Below are 15614 nucleotides of genomic sequence, written 5' to 3' on the forward strand. Positions count from 1 at the left end.
GTATCCGCGGAGCAGAAACAGTCACACCTGTTTATACTGCATTGGGTATAATCGTACACTAGTGCAGCTACATAAATGGGGTAGGAGGGAATCTCCCAAACGTCCTAAATGTCAGGCTCATCCAGGTGAACTTATCCACATGCTCTGGAGATGTCCCAAGCTTGTGAGGTATTGGCATCACAACAATTAAAATATATCAAGTTCAACTGGCTAGGGACCCACTGATGTGTCTGTTGGGAGGTCTTGATGAGGAGTTGTACCCCCTTCCGGTGTATATTTCCCTCACGAGGATTCTATACCTGCCCAGGAATTGGATTGCCCGGCTTTGGCTTTCAGCACAATCCACGACGGAGGCACAGTGGATCAAAGTGGTTAATAGTACCCTTGTACAAGAAAGAAAGACCTATTACCATATCAACTCACCAACGAAATTCATAAATATATGGCAGAGCTGGCTAAGTGCCCCAGAGGTAGCACCATCGCAGTTGGTCCTGGAAAGATTGTTGGGCTAGATGGCCATCTGCAATGGTCCCTGTAGAATGACCATATGGGACTATTTGCAACCTAAACATGATGTTTTACTTTAACTGGTTCCCGACCGTCTCGTGTACATTTACTGCGGCACAATGGCACCGCTGTGAGAAACCCCATATACCCCATATACATTCAGGGTTCCTTTAAGAGCAACCCGAGGGCGCGCTCCGCTGCGCGAGGCCGGCGATCGTGTACACAAGCGCCAGCACGGGGATTTGTGTGTGTAAACACACACACACACAAATCCCTGTGCTGTCAGAGGAGACATGTCGTTTGGCCCTAGTAAGTAAGAACAGCAAAATGTCTCCTCTTCTACTCAGTCATATCCCCATACAGTTAGAACACACCTAGAGAACACACATTTAACCCCTTGATCGCCGCCTAGTGTTAACCCCTTCACTACCAGTGTCAGTTACATAGTAATCAGTGCATTTTTATAGCACTGATCGCTGTATAAAATGTCAATGGCCCCAATAATGTGTCAGAAGTGTCCGATCTGTCCGCTAATACTGCTAAAAATCGTAGCTCACTGCCATTACTAGTAAAAAAAAAAAATTCCATAAATCTTTTCCATAGTTTGTAGACACTATAACTTTTGCGCAAACCAATCAATATACGCTTATTGCAATTTTTTTTACCAAAAATATGTAGAAGAATATATATTGGCCTAAGCTGATGAAGAAATTTGTATTTTAAAAACTTTTTGGGGATATTATAGCAAAAAGTAAAACATTGTTTTTTTCAAAATTGTTGCCCCTTTTTTGTGTATAGCGCAAAAAAAAAAAAAAAAAAAAAAAAAAAAAAAAATGCAGAGGTGATCAAAAAGCACCAAAAGAAAGCTCTATTTGTGAGGAACAAAAAAAGGATGCAAATTTCGTTTGGGTACAGCATTGCATGACCGCGCAATTACCAGTTAAAGCGTTGCAGTGCCAAATTGTAAAAAGTGCTCTGGTCAGGAAGGGGGTAAAACCTTCAGGGGCTGAAGTGGTTAAGATCTATCTGACATGCTGGACTTAAGATTTCTTTAAAACAAAGTAACTGATGCCAGCTTGCAGTTGTTTTTCTTTTTTTTCTTCTTTAACTGTTTACCTTTCTTTAATAGTACATTAAACATTACATACATTAAAAGGTATTATGCAATGTCTATTCCACTTATGATAGGCTTGTTGGCTATGCAGTCATTGCAGATCATTTTGCGACATGATTACATCTCTTTTTTTTTTTTTTTTTTTTATGGACTGTATATGCCTACACGTTTGTACCATGTATTTGTGTTCTACTCAATAGAATTCAACTTTGTTGATTTAAAAAAAAAATACCCTGCTGATAGCACATCAGTGTTTTTAAGTCAGCAAATCCACCATATAGCACCCTGTACATGTTTCAATTATGAAACGAATGGCAGGCAGGATCTTTAGCACACAGTACTGAACAGGAGGTAACTGGGTGAGAGTGTGGATTCCTGCACCTAACCTCACTTTCTACAAAGTTGTTTGCAACGGGAACCTCATAAACTGCTGTTGTAACAATGCCAACATTATATGGAGGAGATGATAAAAATATGTATGTTTATGCTATTTCGTTCAGTTGACAAACTGGCCCATCTACACCAGCACAAGCAGGTCCTCTAGTCATTCTTTTTCTGAAAACTGTATTAGCATGAATTTTTCCTGTAAAGTTTCAGTGATTGTTCAGACCATGTTGGAGACAGTATAGCTAGTATACACTTAGCCTGCCCTAGAGCTTCCTCCCAGCTGAGGGTATCTGGTATAGCTCCAGAATTCGCCTTCTGCACAAATAAACCTGGAACCTTGGTTCGAATTCTGGACAGGACATCTTCATGGAGATTGCATGTTCTCCCTTTGTAGTGAGGGAGGAAACCCACACAAGCAAAGACATGCAGGATGTTATTTGGCTCCTGTCTGAGATGGCCCTAGTGTGTGTATGTATGCATATGACATAGGGACAATAGATTGTAAGCTCCTTGAGGGCAGGGACTAATGTGAACTAACAGTATAATAAATATTCTTGATTACACTAGGAACAAATACACACAAAGTAACCTTTTCTTTTATGAAAAATAAATTTATTACTTAACACCTTGCTTTAACAATGTTGAATTAATTTGTAATCAGAATACTTGTCATTCATGTAAAATAGTTTGATACAGTACATTTTATGTTACAGCTTCTGTCTTTCCTTGAAAATCCTAAGGCTTTCCTACCCCTTATTCTCCACTGTAACAGGAGCCACCCTAAAATAAGGTGCCGACCAAATAAAAACAAATAGTTACTGATTTGAAATCCACTACACCAAGCCAGCTTTATAAGAATATCTGAACAGATGCTTTTTCTGGTGAGCAGCAGCTATCATGCTGGTTATTTCGGCATTGATACAACTCCATAGCATGCTCACAATTCAGCAACACCAAAAAGAAAAAAAAAATTCAATCAGTTTTACGGGTTTGCTGCAGCAAACGGATTCAAATCAGTTTCAGACTTATTAACTATCAAATAGCAGCTTTAATACCAGTCAAGTTAAGAAGAGAAGCAAAATTAATATTTAAAGAAGGTTTGGATAAAGGAACATGGCAGTAATAGTTACAGGTTTGCTGCACAGTGGTTGCATCCGCATGGTTCCCCATGGTGTGTGCATGGTTTAGTATATATTAAAGCTTCTGATAACACACACCAACATCTGTAACGTATAACTTGACCTGTTAAAAGCTTTGATAGATATCCCCCTTTTGCCTGTGAAAATAATACACACCCGACTCTTACAATAATGTCATTCTGAGATGTTGGTGCATGTGTGTTAAAATGGCAATAAAATTGGACACTTCCCTAAAATATTTAAAGTGTAAGTTAGGCTTAAAAGGTTTTTCCAGTTTTGGATAGAGCACAGAAGGATTACAAACCCTTTGTGTTGTGTTTTCTACTGCTGTCTGGGGCTCCGTCTTGCAACAGTAAAATCTGCAACAGGGACTCTGACAGGGGTTCTAGCATTCAAGCTGCTGTCAAAGTGTTATTAAACCCAGGACCCTGCATTTACAATATCTGGTCTCCCACAGTACACAGAACATGGAAATACAATTATTTTAGTAAATATAAACTGCTAATTACCTTTTCTCAGCAGTATATAGCAGTCTTGTGACTTCTATCAGTGTGTGGCCGAGCACTGGTTAAAGCTTGTAGGAGGAGTTTCCATTCTACTCTAACTGTCCTATGAGGCTGCAGGATCCCTGACCCTGTCTGGACAGTGCTAATTGGCCCTGTGTTGATCACAAGCACCCTCTCAAGAAAAAAAAAAACAAAAAAAACCCAAAACTCTAGCAATACACATCAAACAGAGTTTCTCCAAAGGCTCTGTCTTATGAGGAGATGGATTGGGGACAGTGAAAGAAGGGTGGATCAAAGACAGGATCAAACAGCATGTTTACATAATGCTGAGGATTAACCCCATAGGTTTATACAGTGAGTATAACAAGCATGCTTTACTGCATATATACAGACTGATTTTACAATTGTGGGTTTAGTGACACTTTAAGAGTTCCCTTCTCACTTTGGTAAATTGTCAGTAGGACAGAAAGTGAGGGCTAAATCTTACAGAACACTGGACAGCATAAAACCATGTCAAGGGTTCTAACCTTTCCCCACTTTATCCAAAACTAAATAAAAAAAAAATTGGCCGAATAAACACTTTAAATGTGAATTTTTAAATATATAAAAAGCTTGCCAAAATTTCTAGTTTGCATACATGGACACCAATGTTAGGAGCCAACCACTGATTTTATTAGACTACCTGAGGACTCAACTTTTATAAAAAAAAAAAAAAATAATAATAATAATTCTAATGTATGTGGTTAACATATGTAATATTTGGAATATAAATTACTTTTTATATTTCCACATTTGTCCCTTTTTTTTTGTCTACATTCAGACCAGCCTGTTCAGCAAAATTGTGAGCAACAGGGGTGAGGGAAAATGACCCACTGTCTGGGGGCTTACAACTGTCACCTGTAATTCACATGGTATAAACCAGGGATATGCAATTAGCGGACCTCCAGCTGTTGCAGAACTACAAGTCCCATGAGGCATAGCAAGACTAACAGCCACAAGCATGACAGCCAGAGGCAGAGGCATGATGGGACTAGTAGTTTTGCAACAGCTGGAGGTCCACTAATTGCATATCCCTGGTATAAACCTTCATTTAAAAAACAAAAAACATAAGAAAATCTGTTCCTGCAGCTGCTTAAGCACCCCAGCAATGTTTGGCCTCATGGCCAGACGTTTGCAGGCATTTTATATGCCAAATGAAAATTTCTGGCACTTTCCCGCACCCAGGGAATTGCAGCTAGTGCGTACAGACTGCCATACAAGTGAATAGCTGTATGCGGCCATAGTCTTGTAAACGCTGATGCTTCTGTGCATCAGGGGTTTACCTGCGCATGCTTGTGCAATGCATTTCCAAAACGTGAAAAATTCACTTTTCTGAACACAGCCTTGTATTCACTTGTATGAAAGCTGTATGCACCAGATGTGGCTCCCTGGGTGAGGGAACATGCCAAAAAATTACTCTAAGCATATAAAATGCCTCCAAACATCTGTGTGCATGATTGTCCCAAACCCCGTCACTTTTACTGGACAGCTTGGTTTGTATGTAAAAAGGAGAATAAAAATAAAAATCAAGACATGTGACAAACAAGCAATTCATGTGCTGAATAACAAACACATGCAATAACCACATACTTTTCTAAGAATACAATATTCATTTGAGTTTTTTTATAACGCAGTACCCAACAAAATTTTTTTTTTTTTTTTTTTTTTTAAGGACAAGAGCTCCCACTCAACCATCTTTATTTTTTTGTAAAACATAATTCCATTGAAGATATTGAGGTCCCTTTGTGACAGCTATGACAACTTGGCGGAGCAGCCATTACTGCCAGAGGACTAGAAAAAGTTTAGGATGGTAGGTAAATCATCTTGCCAGCTTCCACTTAAAACTGCAATGGCACTGTTGAGCAGACTAAAGCTCTTAACAGCTCAAATTTTGGACAAACAGTGCCTGCATCCCATCAGCTTGCAATGAAGATTCTTCCATCCATACCCTAAGCAAGGATGGGGAAATTGATGCGGACTAAAAAGAGAAAGTCATGTATGGTCAGCTTCTTTCATACACACTAAAAAAAAATGCACTCACCGGGAGATTACCTGAATGTAGCTCATCGTGCAGCTATCGCATCCAATTATCAACTGAATGGCAGACTCTGTGTCCATCTATATTAACCCTTAAAATCTTTGGGAGGACCATACAAGAAAGGTTTTATAACAGGGATAAAATGTAACAAATTTTCTGGTCAACAAAAATACTGATCGTGATAATTCTTTGCTATCACCTAAGCATTAAAATGAAAGAAAGGAAAAAAAAAAAAAAAAAAAAAAAAAAGCTTATCTGACTAGGATTAGCCTTGAGCTTTGTGCGATGTTTATGAGCCATTACTTGAACATAGGGAAAAAAAAAAATATCAAGGTATTATTGGTCAGATAATATACTAATAGTCACCACATACAATAACGAAAAACAGTTTGTTCCAAGCATACTTCACAGCTTTAACTGTTAGCATCACTGAAAGAAATGCATTGGTCGCATTGAACCATTTTCAAGTATACTATGGAAGTAGCAAATTCACAATATGGACTGTGCTAGAACTTGCGCTCTCTTGAAACCTCCCCGTGGGATTCTACATTCTGAGAAATGTGTGACTTGGCTGCTGGACATTGTCAAGGTGTGGTTGTACAGTACATTCCAAAGCCAGGCTCCAGGCAGGCGGCTACAAGCTCAGTCCTGCAGCCCAAGCAACAGTGCATTTACGTTTTTCCTGGTACACACTCTAGTACCGATGTGTCTGATGGGAGTACTGTGGAGGCTGCTGGGAGGTAGTCGAATATCCCATGCTGCTCTGAGGTTGTGATGTGCTTGGTCCAGGGTTTGGATAGGCAGCATGTGGATTGGAACGCTGGAAAAAAAGAGAAAGAAAGAAAGAAAAAGATAAAACCGTGTTTGGTACTGAATATATGAAAAAAAAATACACAAAAAGGTTCAATTTACAAGGTTTACACTATTCTGTTCAGCCAGGTGACCAACTTTGATAATTATCACACTTTTGTAGAAAGAAAAAAAAAAAAAAAAAAAAATCAGCAATAATTGAGGGCTTGTTTAATACATAAAAATTTTGAGTCCAGAAAAAAAAAAATCCACTGAATGTGAAAATGAAATGTTTTGAAACAGATTACAGCAAACATACATTTTATTGGCCAACCAATGGTTTTGTCAAGAATTTTATGTCATGGAGAGCCCTGACAAAGCATAGAGTTGGAATTTGAAGGCTTCTACCCCTGTGAATAATGAAAGCTACAATGAGAGCATGTAAAGACCACAGATCCATTTCTTTTCCAGTTGCCAGTTAAAGCATTGCAGTGCCATATCGCAAAAAATGCTCTGGTCAGGAGGGGGTGAAACCTTTTAGGGCTGAAAAAGTTAATAGTCCCAAAAGACTTTATTTTGCACCGACATGCATTTTTACAACAATTTTTGAGCATTGTCACTTTTGTGCCTTAAAGTGATACTAAAGTCAGTTTTTCATGTAAAAATAACAAACGTGTCATACTTACCTGCTCTGTGCAGTGGTTTTGCACAGAGCAGCCCAGATCTTCCTCTTCTCGGGTCTGAAAGGTGAAGGCTTCTACCCCTCTGAATAATAAAAGCCACAATGAGAGCATGTAAGGACCATGGATCCCTTTCTTTTTGGATCCCTGACATAATCTGCATTTACACAACACTGGAAACACTGGAGCATTTCATCTTTTTGCCTGAGGGTTTTTTTTGTCATGTAGTCATAATTCACCTGTCATGATAGGCATATCCTTGAAAACGGTTTTTAGGGTCTGGGCTCCACAGGGATGGACCATGATGCTGGACCTGTAGAACACACCGCTGCTAGCTACAGATGTTGCACCAAGTGGGATGGATGCCCACATAGGATCTAGTTCACAAACCAACATTAACCACTTCAATACCAGACACATATACACCTTCCTGCCCAAGACAATATTCAGCTTTCAGCGCTGTCACAAATTGAATGACAATTGCGCGGTCATGCTACACTGTACCCAAACAAATTTTTTATCATTTTGTTCCCACAAGTAGAGCTTTCTTTTGGTGGTATTTGATCACCTTGTTTTAAAGAGAATTTTTATTGTGCACAGAAAAAAGGAAACATACATTACATCAGATAGGGGTTACATCATTAATTTTAGAGCAGAAATCACACACCCATTACAACAGTGCAGATATCCATCTATCCTAAATGAGCCATTTGGGTCTCTGACCCTACTCTACTTTGCAATATATATGTGTTTTTTTTTTTTTTTTTTTTATTAAAACAGCAAAGTAATAAAAATAGATATCTCATAACAAAAAGATAACCCACCCCCCAACCAGGCAGGGGTGTCCAACCAGTGGACACCCCCACCTGGTGCCCCGGAATATAGGGAAGGGGGTCTGAAAGAATGCCATTAACCCTCAGTCTAATCAGCGGATCTGTGTACAAGAGCCGTACCCAGGAAATGAAAACAGGGCCAAAGCCATAGGACTCCAATAGGTGGAACAAATATGACCACTCCACGGAGTCAAAGGCCTTCTTTGTATCTAAGGAGGCTACTATTCTAGTCCCGGAGTTGTCATGGGCAGTTTGAAGATCACAAAGAGTCTCCTGATGTTCATCTGTGCGCACCCTCCCTGAATAAATCCCGTTAGATCCGCATCTACCAATTTTGGGATAACTGTTTGTAACCTGCCTGCAAGTATTTTGGCCAGGATTTTTGTGTCAACGTTCATCAGCGAGATCGGACGATAGGAGTCACATTCTCGGGGGTCCTTCCCCCCCTTAGGGATCAGGACAACCAAGGCCTCCCTCATAGATGGAGGCAATCTACCGTCCAATCTAGCCGCATTGAACACCTTAAACAAGCGAGGAGCCAGACCATACCGAAAAGTGCAATACCATTCCGAGGGGAGGCCATCTAGACCAGGGGACTTCCTAGGGGGAAAAGAGGCAATCGCCTCCTCCACCTCCCCCACCGTAATTCCAGATTCCAAAGCAGTACTGTCGTCTTCCGTCAACTTAGGTAGATCAATGTCTGTCATGTAAGTCAGCAATTCCTTCGTCCCCAGAGGAGCCCGAGACTTATATAGTTCTTCATAGAATTGAACAAAAGTTTTTAAGATATCAGCTGAGTCGCAGACTTCCAGCCTGTCACCTCTGCGATTTTTAATTTTTGCGCAACAAATAAAAAAAGCCAGAAAATTTTGAAAAAAAAAAGTTTTTGTTTGTTAAAATTTTTTGTAAATAAGTACGTTTTCTTCTTCAATGACAGGCGCTGATATGGCTGCGCTGACGGGCGCTGATATGGCTGCGCTGACGGGCGCTGATATGGCTGCACTGACGGGCGCTGATATGGCTGCACTGACGGGCGCTGATATGGCTGCACTGACGGGCGCTGATATGGCTGCACTGACGGGCGCTGATATGGCTGCACTGACGGGCGCTGATATGGCTGCACTGACGGGCGCTGATATGGCTGCACTGACGGGCGCTGATATGGCTGCACTGACGGGCGCTGATATGGCTGCACTGACGGGCGCTGATATGGCTGCACTAACGGGCGCTGATATGGCTGCACTGACGGGCGCTGATATGGCTGCACTGACGGGCGCTGATATGGCTGCACTGACGGGCGCTGATATGGCTGCACTGACGGGCGCTGATATGGCTGCACTGACGGGCGCTGATATGGCTGCACTGACGGGCGCTGATATGGCTGCACTGACGGGCGCTGATATGGCTGCACTGACGGGCGCTGATATGGCTGCACTGACGGGCGCTGATATGGCTGCACTGACGGGCGCTGATATGGCTGCACTGACGGGCGCTGATATGGCTGCACTGACGGGCGCTGATATGGCTGCACTGACGGGCACTGATATGGCTGCACTGACGGGCACTGATATGGCTGCACTGACGGGCACTGACATGGCGGCACGGATGGGCATCACTGTTTTTATTGTGCCACAGAGGTGCCAGTCAGTGCCCATTTGTGGGCACTGATTGGCATATGATGGGCATCAATTTTCACATGTGGATAGCCATGGGGGATGTACCTGGCCATCCACATGTTAGGTGCTTCCCTGGTGGCTTCCCTGGTGGTCCAGTGTGGGCATCCGAGGGGGGGGCGGCGCTGATAAACAATCATCGCAGACCCCCCGTCAGGAGACACGCCGATTGGCTCTCCTCTACTCGTGTCTGTCAGACGCGAGTGAGGAAAAGCCGATCAAAGGCTCTTTCTATTTACATCGTGATCAGCCGTGATTGGACACAGCTGATCACGTGGTAAAGAGCCTCTACCGTGATCGGTGTAGAGGTGTGTCAGACTGACGGCATATGACGCCCAGTCAGGATAACTGAACCAACGCCCGCCCGTCATTCTGCTATAGGCCGGGCGGGAAGTGGTTAAAAGGCTTTCCCTGCAGTGTGCAGCACCCAAGGCTTTACGGATGTTGTGCGGATCCAGATGCAAAGCAAAGCTTCTATTGTGGCTTTAAGACACAGTGAAGAGTTCATTGAAGAACTGATTTAAAGTGGAACTTCGCCCTCTCAATCAACATGGACTATTTTTAATCCTTATGCTGCTAGCATTAGTAAATAGGAAAGTATCTCATATTTACTTGTTTTAAACTTTTTTCTCTTTACATTTCTTCAGTTACTTGGTTTCCAGACCTAGGTAAATGATGTCATACATCCCAGGAGTCTTCCAGAGGGGAGGAGGGGTTTTCTCAGCTAAAACACACCCTTCTGCCTACATGCCTGAGCTAAAGGCAGACGGATTCCTGGAAGTAAATGCTACATAAATCATCTGCCCTTTCTCAAGATAGCCACGGACAGAAATGCTAGGGGAGTGGTTTTTCAAAGTGATTTCTCAGCAAAATAAAGCATGGAGGCATGGATGGATGGGAGAGTTTGCTTTGTATGTTAAAAATAAATTAAATCACATTTTTGGTTGGTGGGGCTCAGATGCAGTGTAGTTCTGCTTTCACAATCCAAAGTAAAATAATAAACTAGTCAAGAGCCATTTCTTCATAAGGGAGAAGAGGTCCCTCACCTTAGAACACTACCAAAAAAGTGAATGGGATAAGGTTATAGAGATGGTGCTTAGTGGGTGTGACCAGAAAGGTTTGCCAGTGCCCAAACAAGTACCAGGTCTGTAAATTATCAAGCCTTCTACTGTTCTTTATGAATAAGATTTTTTTTAATATATAACAGGACACAAAGAAACAGAAATCTTTAAACACATGGAAGGTGGTTCCCTGGTCATATGAGACTAAAAATGAATTGTTTTGGCCACCTTGGGAAATGCTATGTTTTTTTTAAAGGATACATTTTATTCATATTTCAAAAATAATGTATAATTACAGTACTCTATGCTTATTCATATGAAGTACAACATTAACGGTAATCAGTCATAGCCTTGTAGCATATGACCAGAATATGTGCATCATGTCATACATCTGCATCATCTTATTAACAGCTCTCAAAAATTCCACTCGCCTGCTCACATTTTGCTAGTGGAATTTAGTGAATGTCGAGTGAGGAGCAGGAGCGGACCAGGCTGACAGTTTCCTGGCTGATCGCTTCTGGAAGTAGTTGTGCGGCAATCAGAGCAGCCGGGGGGGGGCGCTTGTAAAAAAGCCTGCACCACTACTGCCAGAAGGTTTTAGCTGGGAAACTGTCAGCCAGAGGCTGGACCGGATTGCCCTGGGGCCGCTTAAAGCTAAGCTGAGGCTGCAGCGCTCCCCCCTCTCTCTCTCTCCTCCTGCTCTTGTGTATCGCACACACAGCGGGCATCTCCCGCTGTGTGTCACGGAGCTGGGTCTGTGTTCGGCGGCGCTGTGATAGTAGATTGAACACTGATTGAATCAGTGTTCCGCCTATCACACGAGCCGGTCCAGGGGGAACGGGACCTTGTTACAGCGCCGCCGAACACAGACCCAGCTCTGTGACACACAGCGGGAGACGCCCGCTGTGTGTGTGATCCATCATCCATGGCAAGTCAGTATTCATGGGCACAGTGAAGCTGCATTCATGAGCACCAGAAGGCTGCATTCATGGGCATGAAAGGCTAGAAAAACAAAAAAACAAAAAGAACTTTGATACAGAACAAAGGATCCCAAAACCCAGCCCCCCCACCCTGCCCTTAGCACCAAACATTCCATAGGCTTTCACCCCGAACATTGAATAACAGTCACCCTAGAGGGGGGAAGTCTTCCTAGTCCAGCCAGACAGGAAGATTAAGGGGGAGTATGTTTTCAGCAGAGCATTAAATGAACCGCATTGCTTGAAGATCAATCTATAGTAGCTCGACAGTACTTAAACAGTTAAGGATTTCTTAATCTGAAATAGCAGGAACTCCTCAGGACGTTTGCCTTCTGATCCTTCCGGGAATCCCAGGAATCAGAGGTTATTCCGGCGGAGCCATTCCTCAATATCTCCCAGTTTAGCCTCCTGTGACTTGTGGTCTGCCGTTACATCCCTCATCTGCACCATCAGTGGATTGAGGTCATCCTTTACCTCGCTAATGCGCTGTTCAGCATTAGTGACCCCGTGTCTAATTTTGTGCCCGTCATCCTTCAGGAGAGCAAAGTCCACCCTTACAGTTTCAATCTGTGTGAATAGCGAAGCGTGGTAGCTCTTAATATTGTCCATTATCTGCGTTCGTGTCGGATCTCTTACCTGTGCACCAGAGCCACCCCTCCCCTGGTTCAGGTGAGGGAGAGGGCAGGGGAATTGCCAATGAATCAGCTGGGTCCAACCATTCCGTGTCCCACTCAGGTCCACAGGCGGCTATCAGGGGCTGGAGAGCTGCATTGTTCTTCTGCTGATCATGCGCAATCTTGGCTTGCCTTGTGGGTGAACCGAGCGAGCCTCTAGCCGTATTTTACAATTTTCAGGTGCTTGACGTGTTCCCAAGTCAGGTCTGGTAGATGGGTAGCAAAATATCAAGACTGGGGCTTAGCAGGATAGTTGAAGGATCTTAGCGCGGTCCGGAGCTCTAAGAAAAGGCTCCACACATACTGGAAGTCGAACACGCCGCGCCCCCCCCCAAAAATGCTATATGTAGTGGAACCCTATAACCTCCTATTACCCTAAGAACACAGTTTCCACAATGAAGCATGGTGGTTACAGAATCGTGCTGTGGGAATTTCTTTTCATCGACAGAGACTGAAAAAATGCTCAGGATTAAAAGTGATGGAAAAGAGACTGGGACTGGGATGGAGGTTCACCTTTCAGCAGTAGAATGACCCCAAATATACTGCTAAAGCTAAACTCGAGTGGTTAAATAGGAAACACAATTATTTACATTGGCTCAGTGAAAGCCCAGTCCTCAATCCAACTGAGAACCTGTGGCATAACTTGAAGATTGCTGTACAGCAACACAACCCATCTAACTTGGAGATGGAGCAGTTTTGCCCTTAAGAATGAGCATTGGCTAGATGTGGCAAGCCAATAGTAATATACTGTACCCAGTGGCGTAACTAGAACCTTCAGGGCCCCACTGACAGGACCCTTTCCTCTGAACCCGGTGGCGGAACAACAGGGTCCGGTCGCAAGTGGGTGGCTGCATATAAAGAAACGATTTCTCCATTTCCCCCCGCTTCTCCTCCTCTCCCTCCCACAGGCATTCAGGGGCTGCAGGAGGAAAATGGAGGGATTGGTTCCTCTATGCCAGAGTTTCTCAATCTTTTTGCATTCAGGGCACCCTTGAAGTATACCCCTAAGTGAATGGGGCTGCACTGCAACCACTCTGCAACTGTGTGCATTGCATGCAGTTGCAGCATAGTAATGCATTTAAGGGGTTAAAACAGGCGGTCAGGAGGCAGTGTTCAGGCAGTGTAAAATTCGGCAGTGCTTTACCTTACCTCTTCCTGCCGGGTACTACATTGTAGGGGGAGACGGATCGGGGAGCTAGGTTACAGCCACCCCTGCCGCTCCTCTTATCGAGGTATAGAGGGGGCCCTCAAGGGCCCCCTGCAGCATGGGGCCCACTATCGACCACTATACTTCCACCACTGACTGTACTCCAAGAGACTTGCGGCTGTAATTGCAGCAAATGGTGGCTCTACAAAATGTAGATTTTTGGAGGAGGGGTGAATACTTATGCATGATAAAGATTCTTCTTATGTTTTTTTTTTCTGGGCTTAACGATTTTTTTTAAAAGGTGCAAAATATTATTGTGACACAAAATCATAGGAATGCTGTATACATCACATGGTACAAACCCCCAGAAAAACCCATTTTAAGTCCAGATATTAATGCAATAGTGTCAGTTCAAAGTAGAGATATACTATTCATGCTGTTACTCCAATGTGATGTAAAGAATTAGATTGCAGTCCCAGTTTGCTAACTTGTACCTGATAATCTGAGGTCATGATGAGTCCACCTGAGGTAGTGGTAGGGGGGACAACTCTCACTTTCTTCAGCGGCGGTCCTTGTGCGTGGCTGTTGTCTTGGTTTCCTGGGTGCCCGGTCCCATTGGTATGATTATTGCCTTGCTGCTGCTGTTGGTTTTTCTTTATGGATTAAAAAAAAACAAAAAAACAATGTCATGAATGGAATAATGCAATATCGATAGTCTGCAGCTGTAAAGCATTTGCAGAACGTCAAAACATTGACGGCAGCAGCTGACAAAAAGGGTAAGAAAGCTTTAAGAAGGTGGTGTGAAGGAAAGACAAATTATAAAAAAACAAGTCCCCTTTTTTTCAATTTGAACCAGCAAACGGACAAGGGAAATCTGGATTCTATAGACAATACTTTAACCCTCCCACATTTTTTTAAAATATGGATGATGGCTTAAAGTGTTACTAGACCCAGAACCCTGCATTCACTATATCTGGTCTCCCACAGTAAACATGGAAAATGCAATTATTTTAGTAAATATAAACTGCTAAACACCTTATCTCAAAACCAGTTAGAGCAGTCTTGTGAATGCTATCAGTATCTGGTTAAAGCTTGTAGCAGGAGTTTTCATTCTACTCTGACCATCCTATGAGGCTGCAGGACCACTGAGCCTCTGTCTGGACAGTGCTGATTGGCCCTGTGCTGATCACATGCACTCTCCCAAGAAAAAAACACTCAAGCGAGACACACACCAAACTGAGCATGTGCAGAGTAACTCCAAAGGCTCGGTCTTATCAGGAGATGGATTGGGGACAGTGGAAGGGGAGGATCAGAGAAGACAGGATCACACAGCCTTTTTACACAATGTGGAGGATTAACCCCTTAGATTCCACATTGAGCATAACAAGCATGTTTTACTACATCTACAGACCAATATTACTGTTGTGGGTTTAGTAACACTTTAAGCCTATCTCAATACAATGCAAAAAAGAGGCATACCTTGCTCATGCTGGGCCAGCTATGAGCCAAGGGAGAGTATTAGTAGGTTTCATTATAGACATGTAAATATTACAAGTATAGCTAACAGATTCAGTTCCGCCTGATGTTAATGGATTGTGAATATTCTGTTTATAAACCTCAGGAGAGTAAAAAGTGTCAATTTTCTAATGAAGATTGCCCAAAAACACATGCAAGAAGGACTATTTCATTATTATGATAAACTATTTACATATAAAAAGTAATCTGAAGCCACTGACTGGCACTGAGGAATACGCCACTTAATTTTAAGAATGCAATGCAAATATCTGGGATTTGTATACATGTAATGAATAAAAAAAGAAAAAAAAAAAAAAAAGGAGCAATGCGTGACACATACTTTGTCTCCCTTATCCTCAGGCTCCTCTTCTGTCAAGAACTCCCGTTTAGGGTATGGTATCTGACAGCCTGCAAACACACTACAAAGAAAGCACTTGTTATAGCAGGTTTTCACTCATACAGAAAACATCACTAAAGTGTGCATACACTGGGGACAGTGGCTGACACTTCAGCACGTGGGCTGACTGGTGCTAAA

At 42.8% G+C, this 15614-nt stretch overlaps 2 protein-coding genes across 2 annotated transcripts in view; both read right to left on the reverse strand.

Annotated features, from left to right (window-relative positions):
- LOC141127179 (cyclin-dependent kinase 8-like) overlaps positions 1-15614 on the reverse strand; it is a 314815-nt gene that overhangs the window by 212008 nt on the left and 87193 nt on the right. The gene's annotated exons all lie outside the window — the stretch shown is intronic.
- The window catches only part of LOC141127178 (cyclin-dependent kinase 8), a 145698-nt gene continuing 132682 nt past the window's right edge, over positions 2599-15614 (reverse strand). The window contains exons 11-13 of the mRNA XM_073613403.1: positions 15420-15498; positions 14059-14217; positions 2599-6550 (exon numbers count right to left, since the gene is read on the reverse strand). Coding sequence (XP_073469504.1) covers positions 6425-6550; positions 14059-14217; positions 15420-15498 — 364 coding nt within the window. The 3' untranslated portion in view covers positions 2599-6424. The remainder of the gene's footprint in view (positions 6551-14058; positions 14218-15419; positions 15499-15614) is intronic.

This window comes from Aquarana catesbeiana, linkage group LG02 (assembly GCF_042186555.1).
Source record: "Aquarana catesbeiana isolate 2022-GZ linkage group LG02, ASM4218655v1, whole genome shotgun sequence".
NCBI classification, from domain to species: Eukaryota; Metazoa; Chordata; class Amphibia; order Anura; family Ranidae; genus Aquarana; species Aquarana catesbeiana.